This window comes from Ictalurus punctatus, chromosome 3, assembly GCF_001660625.3.
Source record: "Ictalurus punctatus breed USDA103 chromosome 3, Coco_2.0, whole genome shotgun sequence".
In the NCBI taxonomy this organism is placed as follows: Eukaryota; Metazoa; Chordata; class Actinopteri; order Siluriformes; family Ictaluridae; genus Ictalurus; species Ictalurus punctatus.
This window is the reverse complement of record NC_030418.2, coordinates 1807969-1828188: the sequence shown is the minus strand read 5'-3', so window position 1 is coordinate 1828188 and position 20220 is coordinate 1807969. Positions and strand designations below refer to the sequence as shown.

Genomic DNA, 20220 nt, shown 5'->3' with positions numbered 1-20220 from the left:
CAAGAAAAATTAAGCAAAAAAAAAAATAAAAAAAGACGAGCAAAACTATTGTAAAGCTAATTTAAAATAAATAAATAAATAAATAAATAAATAAATAAAAACTAACCGGATGGGGAAAAATTCTTTAAAAACAAACAAAGACAAGCAATAGAACTGACGTGGGGTATAGATTAGATTCTATCCTCTGGACATTTTATTCACAGAGCTTAAAAACAAGGAAACCGTTTAAAACTGGATAGGCCACAATTCTAAACAATGATCGGAGATGTTTATACACCCACAAGAAAAAAAAAACCTGTTTGGTCACTGAACCATTCAGTTTCTGTTTCTGCTGGGGGAAATAAACAAAATCTTAAATTTATGCCCAGTGTTACGAATAAGAATCAGAAGAATGTTACACACCCTTTATGGCCTTTAAGTAGGTTCGTCGGTTCTTTTGATGCAGCTTCAGTCAAATCTTTGGGCACACAGATGAGAAATACAGCACGTATTTAAATCTGGCTGTTCTCTCAGCACTGACCTGGATTTTCCATTCAAATCAATTCCAAAAATTATACCAGTCGCTCTGAGCATCTTCACTCCAGGGCACAATTATGACACCAGCATTTGGGCGAACACACTGTGCTCAGCATGGATCCTCATTCACATTCCCCTGTTTCTGTTCACCATTATAAGCGTAGCCTCAGAGTGGCTTCGTCTGTATGAGTTGTAATTGGAGTCATGATCTGTCTACGCACTAAAATACTTGATCATGACCCGAAGGCAGACTTATGCATTTGAGCACAGTCGTAGGTGTTTCAATAATTTGTTTCTTTTGTCAGGAGAGTACAGTGGCACATACTGAATGAAATGCTCACTTAGTGTCATCATTCATTAGGGATCAAGCCTATTGTTTTCGTAAGTTTCGTTAGTTTTCGTTAGAACTGCTTGCGGGAAAGTTCTGAGATTTGGCACACAGATAGGGGACATTATGATCTGTTAACACAGCAAATTTGGAGTCGCTAAATCAATCCCTCTAGCGCCACCAACTGTCCAAATTCGCACTCGCGTTTATGTTAATCACTAAGACGTCATTTTCCATCATGAAAATTTTTGCCGCCATTTTGAATTTTTCAGCACACAACCTACTGCTTCGAACTCGTCCTAGGCCGTCTGTCCGATCTGCACGAAAATTGTCTCGCGTCATCTATTTTTCAAAAGTCGTCTTCTGATTAATAAGAAAAATTTTCTAAGACGCTGCGCCTACTCGTAATGTTTCCTGTACGTTCTTGTAGTTCATGTGCATCAAGTTACAGTTCTGAGACTGTGCAGTAGGGATGACCGTAAAGGCAAACGTGACCATGGATCTTTGAGTAAGTGTTGTATAACGCCCATTTACTAGTTCCAATGCAGTTGTTGAGCAGGGCAGAGAAAATGTCGATTTCAGGGCGAGCCCTGTAAAATGGACACTATAGTTTGGTAAAGAAGAAATGGAACTTGCTGAAGTGCATTGAAGTGTAGCAATGTAGTATTTTCAGTCTATCATCATAGGCCAACAATGCTAGCAGTTGCAATATAATAAAGCAGAGATAGATTGCCCTGCCTCCAGGAACACTGGACTCGGGTTTGTCAAGACTGGATTGATCGGAATGAATTTTTTGTAATAACCACACTGGGGAAAGGAATTCTCGGTATTGTCAAGACTGCATTAAAGAAATTGACTAATGGTACTGTCAAGACTGAACTGGGAAAAATGGACTTATGGTGTTGCCAAGATTGGACAGGGCGATAAAGACATGGTATTGTCAAGATTAAATCTGGACAAGAGACTCTTGGTTTTACCGAAAGTGGAATAAGGCAATGATTCCATGCTATTGAACTGGGGAAATATATTCCTGGTATTCTAAAGGCTGGACTAGGACCTCATTGACTCATGTTTTTTTTAAAGACTGAATGTGGAATGGACTCATCTATATAGTCGAGACTGTAGGGGATAGACTCTTGATTTTGTCAACACTGGACAGGGGAATTGGACTTTTGGTTTCCTCAAGACTGAACGGAGACAACAGACTGTTGGTATTATCAGATTTGACTGGGACAATGGGCTGTTAGTGATGCCAGTACTCGGGGTAAAGTTGAAAGTGAGATACAGATAGTCAGATATGCGTTTTCATTCAGATTCAGTTGAACGTTAATGACAGATGAAGAAAGACAGGAATCTGTGATATGTCAGCATGTTATTTTGATTGTAAATCTTACACCCATGGGCATTTTTGTTTAATTCCTTTGTGGAATTACATTCTTGTGCAAGGTTCTTAGCACTTGTCGCCAGTTTTCTTTCTCTCCCTGTTGGGTGGCGCCACTTAAGCAGATGATTCATCTGATCGCCTGTACCAATTGGTGGGTATGGCAGCAGGTGACAAGGAAACAAGACAGTCATTGTGAAGCAATGCGTTTTTGCACCTTAGCTTGTTTCATGCGACAGTGTCTTCACAGCCAACTTAAACATCAATTTCTGCTGCTTTCTCATTGCTCTTGCTCGTGGCAGTGCAATTTTACAGCGCAATATTGCGACTGACAACCACTGATAATGTTCTACACCATGGCTTTACTTGCGACATGAAAATCAATCCTGACATTCGTGCTGGTTTAAATGCTGGATCGGTGCCTCTTTAAAGATGGATTAAACTTGGTCCAGTCGTAACCATGTCCCCAGAGAACAAAATGAAGCTTTCATTGTTGATGGCACAGATTACAAATCATTCAGAGTTCTCTCCAAGGAATGTCCGTCACTGTGAAGCCATGAGCTGAACAAATGAATGCTCCATAGTCCAAAAAGTCGAAATCAATATCCTTCGGTTTGCTTTAAGCTTTTGCTTTTTATAAGATGGGCAAACCTCTCATGGTAGATCTATGGTCATGAATTTCAACCAAATCTCAAAATTCATGGCAGGTGTAGTAAATATGAACGATTATGTTTGTTTTCATATGTAATAAAAAAAAAAAAGCATATCCAAAGGAACATCTAACAAACCATCTTGAAATATTTAATATATTCAAGTGTATTATTTAGTGTATAATAGAGGTAGGTGTTTGCGTATTCTTGCGTATCCTCTGTAGGAAATAGGGCACTTGTCCTTTTTATAAAAAATACACTCATATAGCGCTTTTATTCTATATATAAGTTGTACAAAGCGCTTTACACTGGTTCTCGTTCACCCATTCACTCACACATCAATGGTAGCAGAGCTGCCACGCAAGGCGCTAACTTGGGGTCCGGTGTCTTGCCCGAGGACACTTTTCGGCGTGTCGAGTCATGTGGCCCAGGAATCGAACCACCAACCCTACGATTAGTAGACAACCCGCTCTACCACCCGATCCACAGCCGCCTCAATGAACCCAACGTAAGAAAGTGTGTTACGTAGCCGTACCGAATTTCACCAGTGACGTGCCCAAGAACCATTTATTCTGAGAAATAGTGACTTGGGATGGGTTGTTATCTGAAACCTGTTTTCAAGCACCCATATCCCTTTGAATAATCTTAGGGCATCACAATTAAAAAAAAAAAAAAGTGCAACAGCAATTTAGAAGAGTTTCTTTTTTTTTCTTTGTAATATTGCTAATAATACGCAGAGGTCTATTATTTAACAGAGAAAAACGTCAAAAACTTTGTTTAGTGTTTATGGTCTCCACTGTCAGCATTGTCGATGTCGCTGCTACATTTTCTCAGTAACACGACACCTGGGCTTTTTCTCTTGATACATCCAAGAGTGTAAAAGACAGAGTGCCGAGGGAACAGATGTTATAACTGCTATAACCTGTGACGAGAGTGTTACAAGGCGCTAGCTTTGGGATGGGAAGGTTTTTTTATGTGCTGTGCCGTATTTTGTGTGCAGGCCCGAACTCCCGCCCAGAGTTTCCAGCCTGCCGTAGCCTGCCGTAGCCTGCCTTGCTCCCGACTCCCAGGATGACATGACTGAGCGGTGGCCATATCTGAAGAGGAAGAAGAGTGAGGATGTTGTGGAATGTTGGAGGTGGTTACGTGTGATTTGTGCTTGGAGATTGTTTGTTTTGTGTTGCTAGGAGATCGTTTGGTTTGTGTTGTTTGCCCTTTATATAATTCACAATTCTATATTCTGACTGCTGTTCTGGGATTTGACTCTTGCCTGGGGGTGGACTGATTTTGGTCGTTCCTGTATCTGGTTGTATATACTCTTCGTCAGTGTATACACGTTCCCTTGGTTCACTGGCGGTAGGGGTGTGGCTGCCATTTCTTTTGGGAGAGGGTTCTTTTGTCTCTATTTTTTGGCTTAGGGAGTTAGGGAAGTATTTGTATTTTCTTTTTAGGTAAGCTAGCTACGTAATAATAGAATCCTTTTGTTTATTATTTTGGCTTTTGGCCCACCCTGAAGTTATGCCTGGTTTGGTTCTTTGTAGAATTGTATGTATATAATTCTGTGTTTTACAATATATCACAACTTTTTGTTTTGAACAGCCTTGTTGTGTTGTTATTCCCGGCTCCCTCATTTTTAAAGGTCAAATTCCACCGAATCCCGAGCTGGTTACTCTGTGCGGCCTAACCTAGACTGGGCCGTAATAAGAGGAACTAACTTGTTTCGTGGACATTTTTTTTAAGCATGCTACCGCTTATTAGTAAATTAAACATTTTAATTGACAAATTGCGTGATAGGACGAATAAAACACTTCGGGATGTGCTGTTATAAGAAAATAATCAATCGCACTGCCTTGTTGTTGACTAAGTTTTATTCCTACCATACAAAGCCATTCCCTGATATTTTTTTTTTTTTTTTTTTTTTTTGTCCTGCATTAGCTCAAGACCTTTGTTTTGATGAATAGCATTCATTAAATAGTTTTTTTTTTTCACCCTAGTTTTGCGTAGTTCTCCTATTCTTTTTCTACATTTGGATAATGTCTTATGACCATGCAAAGTACATGACTCTATTTCTTGCACATGTCCTTATAAGGCGATGTTGCAAACGTCTCAGAAACGTGACCTGACTCGGGACTAGGTTCATGAACCCCGTCTCCGACTAGGGAAATAAACGTTATTGTTTTGCGTACGATTCCTGCCGCATTGTAATTTACTGTGTCCCGCTCTTTGGTGTCAGGAAGTCCAATCTGCAGTCTGTTTCGATGTCTGACACTCTTTTTGACGTCCTCTTATTCCTCTGTTGCTGAATAATCAACTCAATAGTAGCTGATGGAAATGCACATCATCCTACATGATCCTTTGGCGACCTAAAGCATTCAGATGGAGACTCTGGTGTTTCTCGTACAGATAAAAACAGGCTCATGAAATTGGAGGGGGAAATGTTTCACAGCGAATACACACTGCCCCCTGTCTTTCACAGTGCACAAACACACACACACCACACACACACACACACACACTGATCGAGTTACTCAGATCTTTGTCTTGGCAAGAGTCTATATCTGTACCCGTTTGATTGCTTGCATTTGGCGACTTCTTTTCGGTTTCATCCTAAAGCGTGTTCAGGTCATCGTAACAGCACTTATCGGCACTGCGTCATGGCTGTGGGTCAGCAGTTTCACTAAGCTACACCTGGCTCCTCTCCGAACCTCGGTGACACAGCAGGACAACTAAGAGACGAGACAGCGAGGGATTCAACAAGCGTACACACCTGCAACATGAGTGCCGTGGAGAAGGAGTGACTCCAACAAAATATCTCAGGTGTGTTAAAGCAGTTATCTAATTATGACTATTATTTCGAGTTGGAAATAATATTAGACCATATACTGTACGTGTACGTAGAGACGTGTCTACGCACAGAATATTGTCCTGCATTTTGCTTCCGTAGGGCACTGAAATGCAACCAGTCGGTGGTCTCCTTCAACCGTGCAAGCATAAGTGCGAGGTTATAAACGACGGACGACGGCATCATGTCCGTTTGTTATAGAATTTTCAGCAGAAAAGTTTTAGCTATTATACGCCAAGCAAATTTACCAGATCGACCGACCACACACCACACAGGTCCCTTCGCAGCTATGTACGAAGTGATTATTGAGCTTGGCTCATATTGTTTAACATTTATGGAAGGAGTCTCCGGTGTCAGTGCGTCGTGAAGGTTGGTAAGTTTTCAGATGCAGAAAAGTCTTCAAGCCCTCAAGGTGAGGGAACGACCATTTATAGCTGCTAGAATGTAAGCGATGAAAGGAACTAACTTGTTTCAAGGATATACAACGATAAAAGTAACTGTAAATGGATCATTTAAAAAAAGTATGTTCTTTAATTAGTAAAAATTGAATTAGACATATTGCCCTGCTTCATCATATCAACCTGCCACTGGTTATTTTCCCAAGTGTTTTATTCGTAGAATGAGAATTTTGGACCAAGCTGTTGAATGAGCTACCCTAGAGGAGCGACCTATTTGAAAAATCGTTGGTATTTTGAATATTTTCCGTGTGTTTGTAATGTTGATTTTAATAGAATCCTCTCCGTCTACTCCTGCTGTGGGGTTCCTGAGGTCAAAGGTCAGGATGATGCGAAGGATCCTCCGCGACATGTACGTGGAGCCGGAACTGCTGGCCGAGCTGAACGAGGAACAAAAGCAGATCCTCTTCTACAAGATCCGGCAGGAGCAGGTCCGGCGCTGGATGGAGCAGGAGGCTCGAGAAGAAAGCTCAGAGAAGAACTCTGCTCCATCACTGAGACAGGGTGAGAACAGTCAGCTCTTTCAAGTCCTCAGAGCTCCAGATTGAGGGAGATGAAGTGAGAACACAGTGAGCCAGATGTTTGCTTATGTTCAGTTGTGTGTCACATATTGTAGAATTTATTTTCCCAGAAATGAAGATTTTCATTTCACAGCCAGTTTGCTGTGGTGGTCACCAGCGACAAGTTCAACGTAGAACCTTTAAGCGTTTTATGGCTTGTCCTTCTCGTGGAACCATCAAAGGTTCAGTGTAGGATTCTCCAATTCAGTGTTTGCAGTTGTGTCATCCAGGGTGCATTCCCACCTCTTGTCAAGCGTTCCTCGGATAGGATCCAGGATTCCTGGGCTAGGGGTCCACCTTGACCGGAACCAGAACGGACTTTCGTTAGACTTAGTATATAGTGAAGAATGAGATGTTTGGGGAAAATAGTTAAGCCCTAGTTTCTAAGTAGTGGAACAAGACTTTTGAACCATACTGTAATCCTTCCCCTAGCTCGCTTGATGTCTTTTAGAATTACCCGTAAATGTCCTGGTCTTGGACCGCTGTGAAGGTACAAATCGCCATGCTGCCGTCAGGTCATCTTTCATGTGTGATGTTGTCCCCAGGAGTGAGAAAGCACATTCGCTGGCTTTCTGGCATTGATGGTGAGGTGTGGGTGTGGGTCATGGGTGAAGCTCCTGGAGATAGATCTTACGAGCAGATCATCAAAAACCTGATGGAGGAGAAAGCACGGAGGCAGGCCCAACTAGAGGCTCGGGAGCTGTGGTGAGTATCTACGGAGCAGCATCTGGAGGGAATAGACCTAGCTTCTAAATAGGCAAAACATCAATATTGGGGCATTTGCTGCATCGCTAAGTGAGCACCAACTTAAATCGCAGTACTTACAAAAAACAATGATTCGTAATCTGTATACATTTCACCGTATGGCTGTTTTAGCATTGCATAGCATTGCCTATCACATTCGCGCAATATTGTATCTGTTTTTACTCTAAGGCGAAAGAAAGAAGCCGAGATCAAGCAGAAGTTCAGGGACGCCATCGCTAAAGAGAAGGCACGTCTAGTAGCCGGGAAGTGGAAAGAGGAAGCGGAGGACAGGAAGGCGGCCAAACAGGAAGAAGAACGCATACAGGAGGAGCTAAAGGTAGAGATTTTTTTTATATATATATGCTTTTATCATAGCAGGACTAATCCCGTATCCGTGACATCTGGGAGCATCTTGGGTATTTTTACTTCTCACCTCGGTCATTTCTGCACACTCACGATAAGCTGGTTCTTTGTTGGGTTTCTGTTTGTTCAGAAAAATCTTCCAGATGGGAAATCTCAATCATTTCTCAAGCGCTTGTCTTGTGTTTAACGGAGGAAATGAGGACCGTAGAAGGAAATAGCTTCTCTCTCTCTCTCTCTCTCTCTCTCTCTCTCTCTCTCTCTCTCTCTCTCTCTGTTCTGTCAAATGTAATACTATTTAACATAACAGCAAGAAAATGAAAATAAAAAAACCTTCTATGTTAAACTAAATAAATATCTAATAGGAGTCTAGTATATTCCCAATATAGTCCTCATAGTATTTATCACATTAAACACTGCAAATGAATGAACAATATGCCTTATATGGCTTGTACCCTCAGTATCAATTCCTCACTACACACACTTAAATCGACTCTAAATAGCCTAAACGGATATTTTTCACTCGCATCCTCAAAGTTTAGCTTTATCTTTGCCAATTTAATCTGAGGAAATATAAAGAGATAAGAGAGGGCCCTGTAATCATTTTGTCAGCATCGCCTACTTTATTGATCTCCAGTGAGGTCTTCATGTCCATCGATGATTCAGGGCTCAGTAATAAGATCTCCTTAAGAAAATATTAAAGGGCTTGTTTGTCTGACAGGTTCACCTCAGTGTTCTGAATATCCATTCATCTTTGAACTGCTTTCTCAAGCTGTGCGAGATTTCCTGAATGATCAGGGAGAAACGTCATACGTTTAGCTATCGATCATCACTTATCACTTAATTACCACAGTATTGTTACTCAACGTTATCTGTCAGCATGGGAACTTAAACCATCCATCCATCCACCCTGGACGGGGTGCCAATCCATCGCAGGGCACAGTCACATACACATTCATACACTACGGACACTTTAGACACGCCAATCAGCCTACCATGCATGTCTTCGGACTGGGGGAGGAAACCGGAGAACCCGGAGGAAACCCCCGCAGCACGGGGAGAACATGCAAACTCCGCACACACAGGGCCACGGTGGGAATCGAACCCCCGACCCTGGAGGTGTGAGGCGAACGTGCTGACTAGGCCACCGTGCGCCCCTGAACTTAAACCATGTTGAGTTATCTGTTTTGACTCGCCCCCCACCACGATTATGTACATTGTGAACTCGACAAAACTCCATCATCCCCCCCCCCCCGGTTACCATAAATACGTGATTAGCTTTCTAAAACAAGCTTGCCTTTGTATGCAAACACATTATATCATGGAAACGCTTGATGTGCGGGTTAGTAATAAGAACGAGGCGTCTTCGTCTCGTGCGCAGAAACGTGAGGACGAAGAGAGGCAGAAGGGAGAGGAGGAGGTTCGGTGCGCTGAGGAGAAGCGAGTGAAGGAGCTGTACATGATGCTACAGCAGGAGCAAAAAAAACAAAGTGAACATGCTGACCAGGAGTGGGAAGAACAACGTGAGTATCTTCTAGAAAATACCCCCCCCCCCCCTCGTTTGTTTGCTCTTCTTTTGTTTAAACCTAGCCTAGTAGTTGTTAATCAGACAGCACAGTTTGTCATGTTACCAATATATTATAAACTATTTCACAAGCCTGTGTCTGTATAGCACTTTCTCCATTTCATCCTATCGTCACGTGCGTATCTTGTTCAGTGCAGCGCTCCAAGGCGGCAGATGAGGAGATGATGAGGAGAGCACGCTGGGCGAGGGATGAATATAATCGCCAGTCCATCCGAGCCATGGAGAAAGGCCATTTCAAGCAGCAAATACCCATAAGCAGGAGACACAGTGCAGTGGGAATAGAGCCGTCAGACAAATCGCAGGATAAAGTCCCCAAAGAACGTCCTCGACCTGGCCTCCAACCTGCAGATCCTCCGCTGTACCGCCGCCGACAGAGCCGCAAACACGGCAGCACCGCGTCGCAGCCGCTCATGGATAGGTGACTTTACCTAAAACCATATAATCTACTGTTTTACGGCACAAGCCCTGCCTCTCACAGTACAGTCAGCCCTAGATTTATAACATGACGTCATCAGGATTTTAAAAACGTGTGACTGCAAAAGTTTTTTAAGCGGGTCAGATCGTTAAACACGTCAAGTAGCAGTAGAGCAGTTAAATAACAACACGTTTTGAATCGTTTATCAGTCTTTTAGTAAAGTTGCTCGTAAATGTTTTTGCGTAAACATGGATGCACACGTTTTTTGTTTTTTTTTTTGCACACGTTTTGGAAACGCGGCTCGATTGCACGTCGTGACACCCACGAAACTCCATAAAAGGTCATGTGCACAGACAGCTGGAAGCATGAAATGAACAATAAGGGTAAAGCCTTATAAATAAATAAATAAATAAATAAATAAATAAATAGACAGACACAATAGTTATTTTGAGTCAACTTTATGCCAATAAAAATGATTTAATAATATGTAACGTTAATACTAATAATAATAATAATAATAATAATAATAAGCGAGCGCTAAATCTTCCATCGGCGCTTATTTACGGTTCTGCGCAGACAGACCGGCCCGGTCCTCCATTTACTGTATATACGGCGCCATTTCTTTTGCCATGATTAAATGATTAGTTTCCTCTGTCTTAGTTTATGGATTTGTGTCGGCGCGCGTCCTTTACTTTTTATATTCTTTAATATCAAATTCACAAAAAACGTTATCTCTGGTACTCTCAGTCCCTGCCCTAGTGAACTAGCATGAGGATGACATTCACAATCCAGCTTTGCTAAATGAGGCCCATTGTTAGGTTTATATCCTTATATATCTTCATATATATAACGTTAACGTATTATAAGAACTGGGGCGAGTATTTATGCTGCGCAAATAACCCTGAATTAAATTTAAGGAAACGTGGTCATTTATAGCTCCGCCCACCGCATAGTGATTGGTTCACGGACACATCCGCTAAAATACGCTTGTCTCGACGCTAAACGAATCGTTATGAAACAATACGTTCATTTCGTCCTCTTCTCTTGCCTTGTAGCCCCTCCTGGGTCCGTGCTCCTCGCCCCAGCTCTAGAGAATCGGTCATACTGTGGTTCTCTGAGGACCAGAAGCCGAAGAGGGCTGGATATGAACGGACGAGCGGCACCGTCGCCACGTGGTTTCATGGTAAACTGGCTCACAGATGTACTTCGATGTGTGGCACCCTGAAATACATGCAAACTCTGTTTAAGGTGGCAAAATCAAGTGTTTCTCGGGGCCGAGTGGTTGAAGTCACGCCCCCTTTTTGGGTTTAATCGGAATATAGACGCACGTATACAGATAGTGAGCGGCATTGTGTCAAACCTGTAGCTTGTACATTTTGTCCAGAAACATCATTCTGTAAGCGGTATGCTAAGTACATGCTAACCTTTTGACCTTCTGCTCATACGATCACTCCTGATCCACAAAAGCAGCGAAATGAAAACCACCCGCTCCTGTTTTGTAAACCGAGACTTCCTAACGGACAGATGGAGAGCGGCTGTGTAGAGGTGTGTGTGTGTTAGAGAAATGACGAGGATTCTTAAATAATTCAGCTGTTTCGCTAGGCTAATTACTGGCTAAGTCCTGCCTCTTTTGTCTAGCGCAGATGGATCGTAGAGTGTGACTCTTGTTTAATAGACAATAAAGCCGCCTGACGCCTGTGTGAATTTCCATCGGAACACGCGCTCTCCTTTCTCACTTTAAGAGCGCTCTAGGTAAGGATACATACACACCGAGATACACCAGTCAAGGGTCGGTCGAGGGTACGAGTTACACCGGCACGTCTGGGTCACGTGCTGTACGTTGGAAGCAGGGTAACTAGAGCGCTCGCCGTGATGCGCTCGGCTCTCTTGCCGAGGAAGAGATGACGAGATTACAGAGCGTGGAGTTATTTTTGTGGAGCTTTAGCCTGGGATCTGGTTAGGATTAGATCTTCAGGAAAGATTTTTATAATAAAGCATTTGGATTTTGTTAGATTATCTGAATCAGTTTGAGGGATTGTGGTTTGTGAGGGGGGTTTTATCAGTGAAGGAGGAACAAAGATATTTTTTTAAATGTAATATTACCGTGGAATTACCGCAGTTTAGGGATTTTGTGACTTTTTTTTTATTGTAGAATAATGTCTGTGGCTGATATAAAGAGTAATGAAAAAAAAATCATAAAATTACTTCATCCGGGTTAATTAGACATCTATACATTCATTTTATAGCCATGTATAACATTAGAAAATTCATTCAAATGCAAATATATACATATTTTTTTTTATATATATATATATATATTTTTTTTTTCTCAGGGTTTTTATGTTCAATTTTTTTTTTAAATTTACATTCCCATTTTAATATTTTTTTACATGTTTTCTTCAAAAATTTACCCCATTTTTCCACTTCCAGGGTTGGTGGTTCGATTCCCTCTTCCGCCCTGTGTGGGTCGAGTTTGCATGCTCTCACCGTGCTTCAGTGGTTTCCTTCGGGTACTCCTGTTTCCTCCACAAGACCAAAGACATGCACTGTATGCTGACTGTCATTTCCAAATTGTCTGTAGTGTGTGAATGTGTGTGCGATTTTGCCCTGCGATGGGCTGCCCCAGTCCCAACCCCCCCCCCCCCCCCCCCCCCCCCAATCCAGGGTGTGTTGTCATGCCCCAAGTTCCCTAAGATAGTCTCCAGGCTCCTCGTGATCCTGTGTAGGATAGGGGGTACAGAAAGTGGATGGATGGATGGATGGATATTTATTTATTTATTTATTTATTTATTTATTTAGGTTGGGGAAGTTGTCACCCGGTTCTCAAGGGGATCCAGGCACTCCGTTGACATGTTACTTAGAAACTGATGCCAGATTTTACAACTACTGAGACAAAACTCTTACTGAGAGAAAAAGGGGCTGCTTAGTTATAGGGAGATTGACAGATTTTTTGGTTTGAGGCTATGTTTCTCTCATTTTCCCTTCACAGGAATAATTACACGTGAGGAATCTGAGAAATTACTGATGAACGAAGCTGAAGGCTCTTTCCTGGTGCGAGTCAGTGAGAGGATTTGGGGTTACATCCTGTCATATCGCACAGCCACTGGCTTCAAACACTTCCTGATTGACGCCTCGGGGGATTATTACAGTTTTCTAGGAGTGGACCAGAACCGCCACGCCACTCTCGCTGACCTCATCGACTTCCACAAGGTGGGCTAATAGGAGAGGTTCTCTTTAATATTCCTTAAAGGATAAATCCACCATGAGCGAGTCACATATTCGAGTTACATATACATACGCTTGAATTTTTATCGTTTTAAAACTTTGCTACGGCCGACATTGTCCTCTTATGACGTCAGAGCGGCACACAGCGGCCCATGACTTCTCAACAGAACAACAAAAATGTCGCACCAACCAGAAAATCGGCACCGGATTCGCTAAACACGTCACAATATAAACATATTTATACCACACCGTGGTTGGACAGTAAACTTCATGTTTATATTGGCTCCTCTTTGCTTTCAGGAGGAAGTCATTACCACCACTGGAAAGGAGCTGTTAAAGGTGGCGTGTAGGCATACTGCACCCCCTGGTGACTACGGAGGACTCTTCCCATGAGCACAAACGTTCCTCTGAACTTTCACAATCATTATTTATTAACTCTTAGATGCTAGTCTCGATAAGCTAATGTATTTCAAAGGAAATGGAAAGGGATCTCTCGAGGAGTATGGGAAAACTTATTGTAAACATGCAGTGGAGCACGGAAATGGAAATCTGACCCTCTAGACCATGGGTGTCCAGCCTTATCCGGAAAGTTCCGGTGTGGTTGGGTGCAGGTTTTCATCCCAACCGAGCAGGAGCCACACCTGATTCCGGCTGTTTAATCAGTTGATCTTGGCGTTCAGTAGACTCAGGTGTGACTATTGCTTGGTTGGAATGAAAACCTGCATCCACACCGGAACTTTCCGGATAAGACCGGACACTAGACGATTAACGGTGCGTTCGATTAAAGGTCGTCATTTCCGAACTGTTTAATTCCTTTCCGGCTACATTTAATGTTGAATCTCGAACAAACCAAGTTCAGATTCTGAATACATTCCACGGAATTAGATAAGACCGAAACGACAAAATCTTTGAACTTTTTTTTTATTTCTATCATTTTACGCCATCGCGTTCCAGTTGTTTTTGCAGTATTAACCTCCGCTGGAGTCCGTTCTGAATATTTTCACATATTCATGCACTGATGAGCAACCACATGCAAACCGTATCTCATGAGAAAAACTGAAAATTAAACTTCCGTTTATAATTCAGTACATCCCAGGGGTGCACGAGCGGGGGGGGGCAAAACTGAAAAGGGAATAAACACTGCAAAAGATCTCGATTACATGGTTTCATTTGAACATTTTAGATGCTTTATTTACTGTAGTAATAGAGTTGAAGCTTATGAGCAGTAAGCGACAGACTTGAGAGCCACGAGACTTATTACGCAATAACAGAAGCGGTTGTTGAAATGGACGACACACAACGCTCGTTATTAAAGACCGTTCTGTTCACTGAGGCGCGTTTTATTGATACGCAACACGGAACAGATGAAACGGCGCTCTGTGAGATCTCTCTACACGCACTCGTCCAGGCTGGTGCTTTGGCTCAGCGGTGTGGAAAGCGCCGGGTGACTCAGACGGCACGTGTAGGTTCTCCCGGAGCTCCAGCGCTGCTTACTGAGCTTCAGAACGCTGGTCTGGGAGAACGTGCCGTCGGCCTGACGCCGAGGCGGACCCGTCTGCGCCTCGTCACCCGTCACGCTGCCGCTGTTCTCGGACCAGGACATGGTGACACCGTCGGGGTAAAAGCCCCGAGCCACACACATCACACTGACATCACCTTCAGAGAGCGGAGAACCGGATGGAGCGAGAAGAAGCAGGGACGGAGGAGACGATGGACGAGCTGCAGAGGAGAACGATTTATTTTAAAACTGGAGTTCATTTTTTTCCCCAAAAAAAATTTTTTTTCAATTTCACCTCAGCGATTGTAAAATAAACAAAACAAATGTAATCGTTTCTATACGTTTCTTTTTTTCATTCAAAATGAAGACAGAAATAGTAACAAACTTGGCATCCAAACTTGCTTTTTTTAAATTATTATTATTACTAATATGCTAGTTCGCTAGTGCATTCACATCTATTGAAACAAACAAAAAAATACCATCGTTTTGTTATTTACAACAACAAAACGTTACAATAATTTCGTTATTTAAAAATCAACACGGGAAATATATTTTAACTGGATGTATTCCGTTATTACTGAATTATTCAAATGGAAACATTCATAATAATAAGCTAATACATTCAATAAAAATGAATACATTTCATGCAATCCAGTGTAATAAAGTTATCTGATTGAACGGAATGGTCACGTTGGCTATTACATTATATTTGGCTAGTCCTCCGACTACACCTTGTGAAAATGAACAGTAATCCTGTCATGTTTTCCAAAAATCGCAGAAAGATTAGGACTCACCGATCTTTAATTCGGTTCCGCCGCCGATGCTGCCGTGGCACCGTGTGACGGCGCCGTACAAAAACCTCGTCTGCACAGCCCGCTGCTTCTGCTTAGACTGAACGCGTCAACGTTCGCAATACTGGAACTCAGACTGAGAAATCGGGAGGAATTTCCTACATGGGACTTGAGAAAGCGTAAGAGACTTGTTTCCTAGCATTTCCTGACAGGACTGGAGCTCCTGGAGTGAATGGAATGGATCTTCAGGATGACTGAAAGGCTCGGGAGGTTTTTGTACGAGTGGCTCGTTGAACTGCAGCACTGTGATGGTCCTGACAAATGATGCAGCCGCAGTAATACACCGCTTCATCCTCAGCTTCCACTCTGGCGATGTTCAGGTACTCATCATTACCGTTGTCCGTGTATGTGAATCTGCTGGACAGGCCACTGGCTCTGTTGCTATCAGCTAGTAAGTACTTCGGAGTATCTCCAGCTTTCTGCTGGTACCATGAAATGGTCCAGCTTCCACTATCCCTCCTGCAGAGAATCCGTACATCTTGTCCTACATTGGCGTTCAAGATCTTCTCCTGGGTCAGATGCACTATGGCCTCAAACCCTGCGAAAACACAAGGATCCCAAATATATAAGCGTGTGATCTTAAATTCTTTCCAACGGGAGTTCCCATTGGTCCTGCCTACTTCTGTAGATTTCATAGCAATACAGCTGTACGATCATTTTTATCGCTTAGTTAGCGTTCATCTCTGTTCTATATAATAGTGTGAACATGGTTGATGGAATTAGATGCTCAGTAGCACTTCTCATGCTTTAGGATTTTAATGTTAAACTGTTTTTAGAGGAAGTGTTGACCGGAGTAGGACGTGAGGATTACAGTTAATCTTGTTTTATTTCTTCTTCATTAAGTTGGAAAAGTCTTACCTGAGAGCGAGAGCAGGAGTCCGGCGAGAGCGGTGGTGCTCAGGATCTTCATGATTGATTGCTGGTGATGGTGATCAGGGAGAGAGAGACGAGTGTGGGACTTATGCGAGACGAGTTATGGATTGACACTTATAAAGACAGGCAGCACGCTTGGTCTCACACACACACACACGCACACACAATTTCACTGCATAACTGCTTCTCCAAATTTGCATGCATGTAAAAGAAAGGGAAAGAAAGGGGGAAAAAGAGGTGGGGGGGTTGGTGTGAGGGAGTGGTTAATACTGACGGAAATATTATTTTTTGCAGGTCATCGCCTGGAGAGCGAATCGTTTGCCGCGACACCACATCGCTGTTGAATTTTGCGATCCTCAGTGGTCAGAAGGTGTTGATAAACCGACGCTCAAGACGGTGAAACACTACATTACGAGCCAGGGGGGTGTAAACTTTTGAACAGGGCGATCGGTGTAAATTATTTTGTTTAAAGAGCTGGGATTTTTTCATTTAGGAGCTATGTGAGATATTTACACGTTTCCCACATGAAAAAATAATAACAGTCTACACCAATCATCCCGTTCAAAAGTTAGCCCCCCCCCCCCCCCCCCCCCCCTTTCCTGGCTTGAGCATCGGTGACCGTCTGCACCGTTTGTAATAGGCTAGTCGTGTACGAGACCCTCGGTGTGAAAAGACAGATCTCAACATCATATAGTGACTGTTGGAAAGGGGGTCAAAGATGCAGAAGATGCTGAAAAAGTAAAGAACACGCAGGACCTGGAGGATTTTTTTTCTGAAGAACAATGGGCGGTTTAACTGCTCAGGACAAGCAAGGGGTTCGTGACCGACTCTCACAAAACACAAACACCTCACGTGGTCGATCATCCAGGTGACGACACACGGGATTAAGAATCGAGCGTGTGTAAACTTTTGAACTGTTTCATTTGTGTAGATTCAGTTATTACAGTGTCGTGGTGATTATATCTAAACATCTGTTATGTGAAATAGCTTCTTCAGGGCGGGACTAAATAAAACAAACTAAATGTCATTTTCATTATCCTTCTCATTTAAAAAATAATAAGATTCCGCGAGGCGTATTTACACACACGACCTCGGCAGATTTATGCATCAGCTTCGTTTCAGGAGTGCACGTTGCTGTCTGTTAGAACGCCGTTGGTGAAAGCAGGACTCTATTAATAGAGTTTCATCTGGAGGCCGTGAATTTGCATCCACTTTCTGTTCTCGCTCTCTTTGCTGACTGTTTCCGCCAGTGCGCTTCGATTTACTGAACCTTAACGTGCGCTAAAGTACATCTCTATACGCACAAACTCTGAGACTCACTGACCGGATTCTGGGAAATGAATAGCGTTTGACAGCGTAAAGGTTTCCCGAAAATTATTTTGTTCATTCACTCATAAAAGGAATTACAGTCGATAAGTAGCTTTATCCAGCAAGACTATCATCAAAAGCGCATCAGTGTACCATTAAAGTTTGTTTTTTTGTTTTTTTCTGCATATGTTCTTTTAGGTAATTCATACCTAGCATAAATAGTCTTGTTAACAGTTCAGACCAAAATACCAATGCTAACAGTGGCTGAAAGTAAGTGGCTACCAGTTAGCATTTTGAGCTAACTGGTGTCCGTGTGTTGCTAGCCATGTCGGCATGTTCATCCATTTTAATAGTCTCGATAGTAGGCGTGATCCGGTGTGCGATATAGGAGTAAATATCAATAAATGTGTGAAATAACACGGAGCAGTTATCATCAATAAGTGGTCCAGATTAGATTAGACATTGTTTCTGTAATATCTCTAACACGATATTTTGATGCTTCTCGTTCATTAGGTGTCATGATGTGAATGCTGGAGTCGTCTAAAACCTGCAATTTTGTATTTGATCGATATAATCATTTAATAACAAGACACAAATGTGATGATGATGATGATGATGATGATTTTACTCGGTAATAGAAGGCCAGACGTCAGACTGTTCTTTATTTTAGACCAAACCCTGTACTTCTATATAATCTTCCGCACATTATACCGTACATCCCGTCTGTGATCAACGGACTTCCATTACAAACTGCATTATAAATGCTCTTATGGCATGTTATATGGCGTAATACCTACAAGGCATGTGTTGTCATGGTTACATGACCCGGGTAAAGGTTTCATAAATATCAGATTATATAACGTTGATAGTATCTGTGTTTTTAAGTAGTAAGTGAGGAATAAAGGTACGGGATGGGGTGAGGAGTTAGTACTGTTAGAATCCTGAAGTTCATTATTATTTTTCTTTAAAAGCACGTCCCGAGGTGTTTTGTTCCTCCTATACCACAGCAAACAACTTCACGTCATACTTTGGTTTTTTTTTTTCCTCTTGAAATATTACTAAGAAACCAGAAACTGTAAACTTCTCGGTCCTGAAGACGTTCGAGCTGGAACTACGGTAAGAGCAGCTGTTCTAGGAAATGAATCAACACCTTCTGACCAATCAGGAGCGAGAAGTTTGAGCCTGTCAGTTCTATAGTATTCTTGCGAAGACGTTTTATAATGCACCGTGTAACCTGAGATTATGAATATTATATACTCGTGCGTTACAACTGTACAGCTGTATGTAACTACAACTATGTGTTTTTAGAGTATATTCATCAAGACGTTTAATGAACGTCTTCGCTTGGGATCGTTAAATATCATTATTGATACAAGGAGGCCGTAGATTCAAGTATAACTTTATTATTGTGTGCTTTCCAGCTGGAGACAGATCTAAAGCAAGCTTCGAAAGAACAAGTGAAAATCTGAAATGCATGTTTGTTGGTATTTCAGCACTGTGAGATCTCTCTACACGCACTCGTCCAGGCTGGTGCTTTGGCTCAGCGGTGTGGAAAGCGCCGGGTGACTCAGACGGCACGTGTAGGTTCTCCCGGAGCTCCAGCGCTGCTTGCTGAGCTTCAGAACGCTGGTCTGGGAGAACGTGCCGTCGGCCTGACGCCGAGGCGGACCCGTCTGCGCCTCGTCACCCGTCACGCTGCCGCTGTTCTCGGACCAGGACATGGTGACACCGTCGGGGTAAAAGCCCCGAGCCACACACATCACACCGACATCACCTTCAGAGAGCGGAGAACCGGATGGAGCGAGAAGAAGCAGGGACGGAGGAGACGATGGACGATCTGATATCACTAGGACACAAAACATCGGTTTATTTATAATTCAACATGGCGCCATCGAACGTTCCTGCTGTTCTTCATTACGCTTTCCTTCTGGAGGTCTTCTCCAACAGCACTAAACAGTGTACTCAAGCTTGGGTCGGTTAAGAGCAAAAATCAATTCGGATCAAACTCAGGAAGTGGAATCAATTTGTTCGGAAAGGTTTCAAGCCTTCCGTTATAATTAATCTTTTCGTTAACGCTAATTAATTACTCGGTTAATCCGTATGCCTGATTATGACTCTCACTTTACGTCAGTGCTTCATTATTTACATGCACGTTGTTTGACAAAATACCGTTTTAAATATTTCGAATGATCATCGCGCCTAATCATTCGATTCGCTTCGATTCGTTTCAGTTCCTCATCTTTTTTGAATCTCTGTGCCGTTTCTTAATATAGCTAAAGGGGAGAAAACCGAGTGCTCTGCACACCTGCACAGATCAACCCCCTCACACACTCCAACACACACACACACACACACACACAGGAAGTAACCTTGTTTTGCATAATTATCTGAATCTCTTTGCTGCATGTTTGTCTTTTCGTTTGTCTGATGCTGTGCATAATATATCATGTATCATATTGTTTCTGTGGAGGATCTACGGGTCCAAAAAAATCTCAACCAAAATGCCGTGGCGGTTAGAGGAACACTAATACACGCCGGGAATGGGAAAAGATGAGCGTGTGTGTGTGTGAGGTGACAATGTAAGAGTGTGTTACAATAATAATAATAATAAAAGTACCGTGTAACACTG

At 42.6% G+C, this 20220-nt stretch overlaps 2 protein-coding genes across 7 annotated transcripts in view; one reads left to right on the top strand and one right to left on the bottom strand.

Moving 5' to 3' along the window:
• Positions 1 to 14482, top strand: part of sh2d4ba (SH2 domain containing 4Ba) — a 31427-nt gene extending 16945 nt beyond the window's left edge. Inside the window, exons 2-11 of one of the 6 annotated variants that reach the window (XM_053679383.1) lie at positions 3876 to 4013; positions 5489 to 5692; positions 6449 to 6676; positions 7278 to 7437; positions 7666 to 7813; positions 9218 to 9359; positions 9554 to 9839; positions 10892 to 11019; positions 12826 to 13046; positions 13362 to 14482. In XM_053679383.1, the coding sequence (XP_053535358.1) occupies positions 6499 to 6676; positions 7278 to 7437; positions 7666 to 7813; positions 9218 to 9359; positions 9554 to 9839; positions 10892 to 11019; positions 12826 to 13046; positions 13362 to 13454 (1356 nt within the window). In that variant the 5' untranslated portion in view covers positions 3876 to 4013; positions 5489 to 5692; positions 6449 to 6498 and the 3' untranslated portion in view covers positions 13455 to 14482. Of the gene's footprint in view, positions 1 to 3875; positions 5693 to 6448; positions 6677 to 7277; positions 7438 to 7665; positions 7814 to 9217; positions 9360 to 9553; positions 9840 to 10891; positions 11020 to 12266; positions 13050 to 13361 lie in introns of those variants that run through there. The other 5 variants (XM_053679382.1, XM_053679384.1, XM_053679386.1 and 2 more) reach the window with 5 other exon arrangements.
• LOC108263098 (immunoglobulin lambda-1 light chain) lies at positions 13953 to 16401 on the bottom strand. The gene is made up of 4 exons (XM_053679388.1): positions 16269 to 16401; positions 15664 to 15948; positions 15354 to 15392; positions 13953 to 14780 (listed from the first exon to the last, which is right to left on the bottom strand). The coding sequence occupies exons 1-4, from the start codon at positions 16318 to 16320 to the stop codon at positions 14452 to 14454; spliced, it is 705 nt and encodes a 234-aa protein (XP_053535363.1). The 5' UTR covers positions 16321 to 16401; the 3' UTR covers positions 13953 to 14451.
• Between the last annotated feature and the right edge of the window lie 3819 nt (positions 16402 to 20220).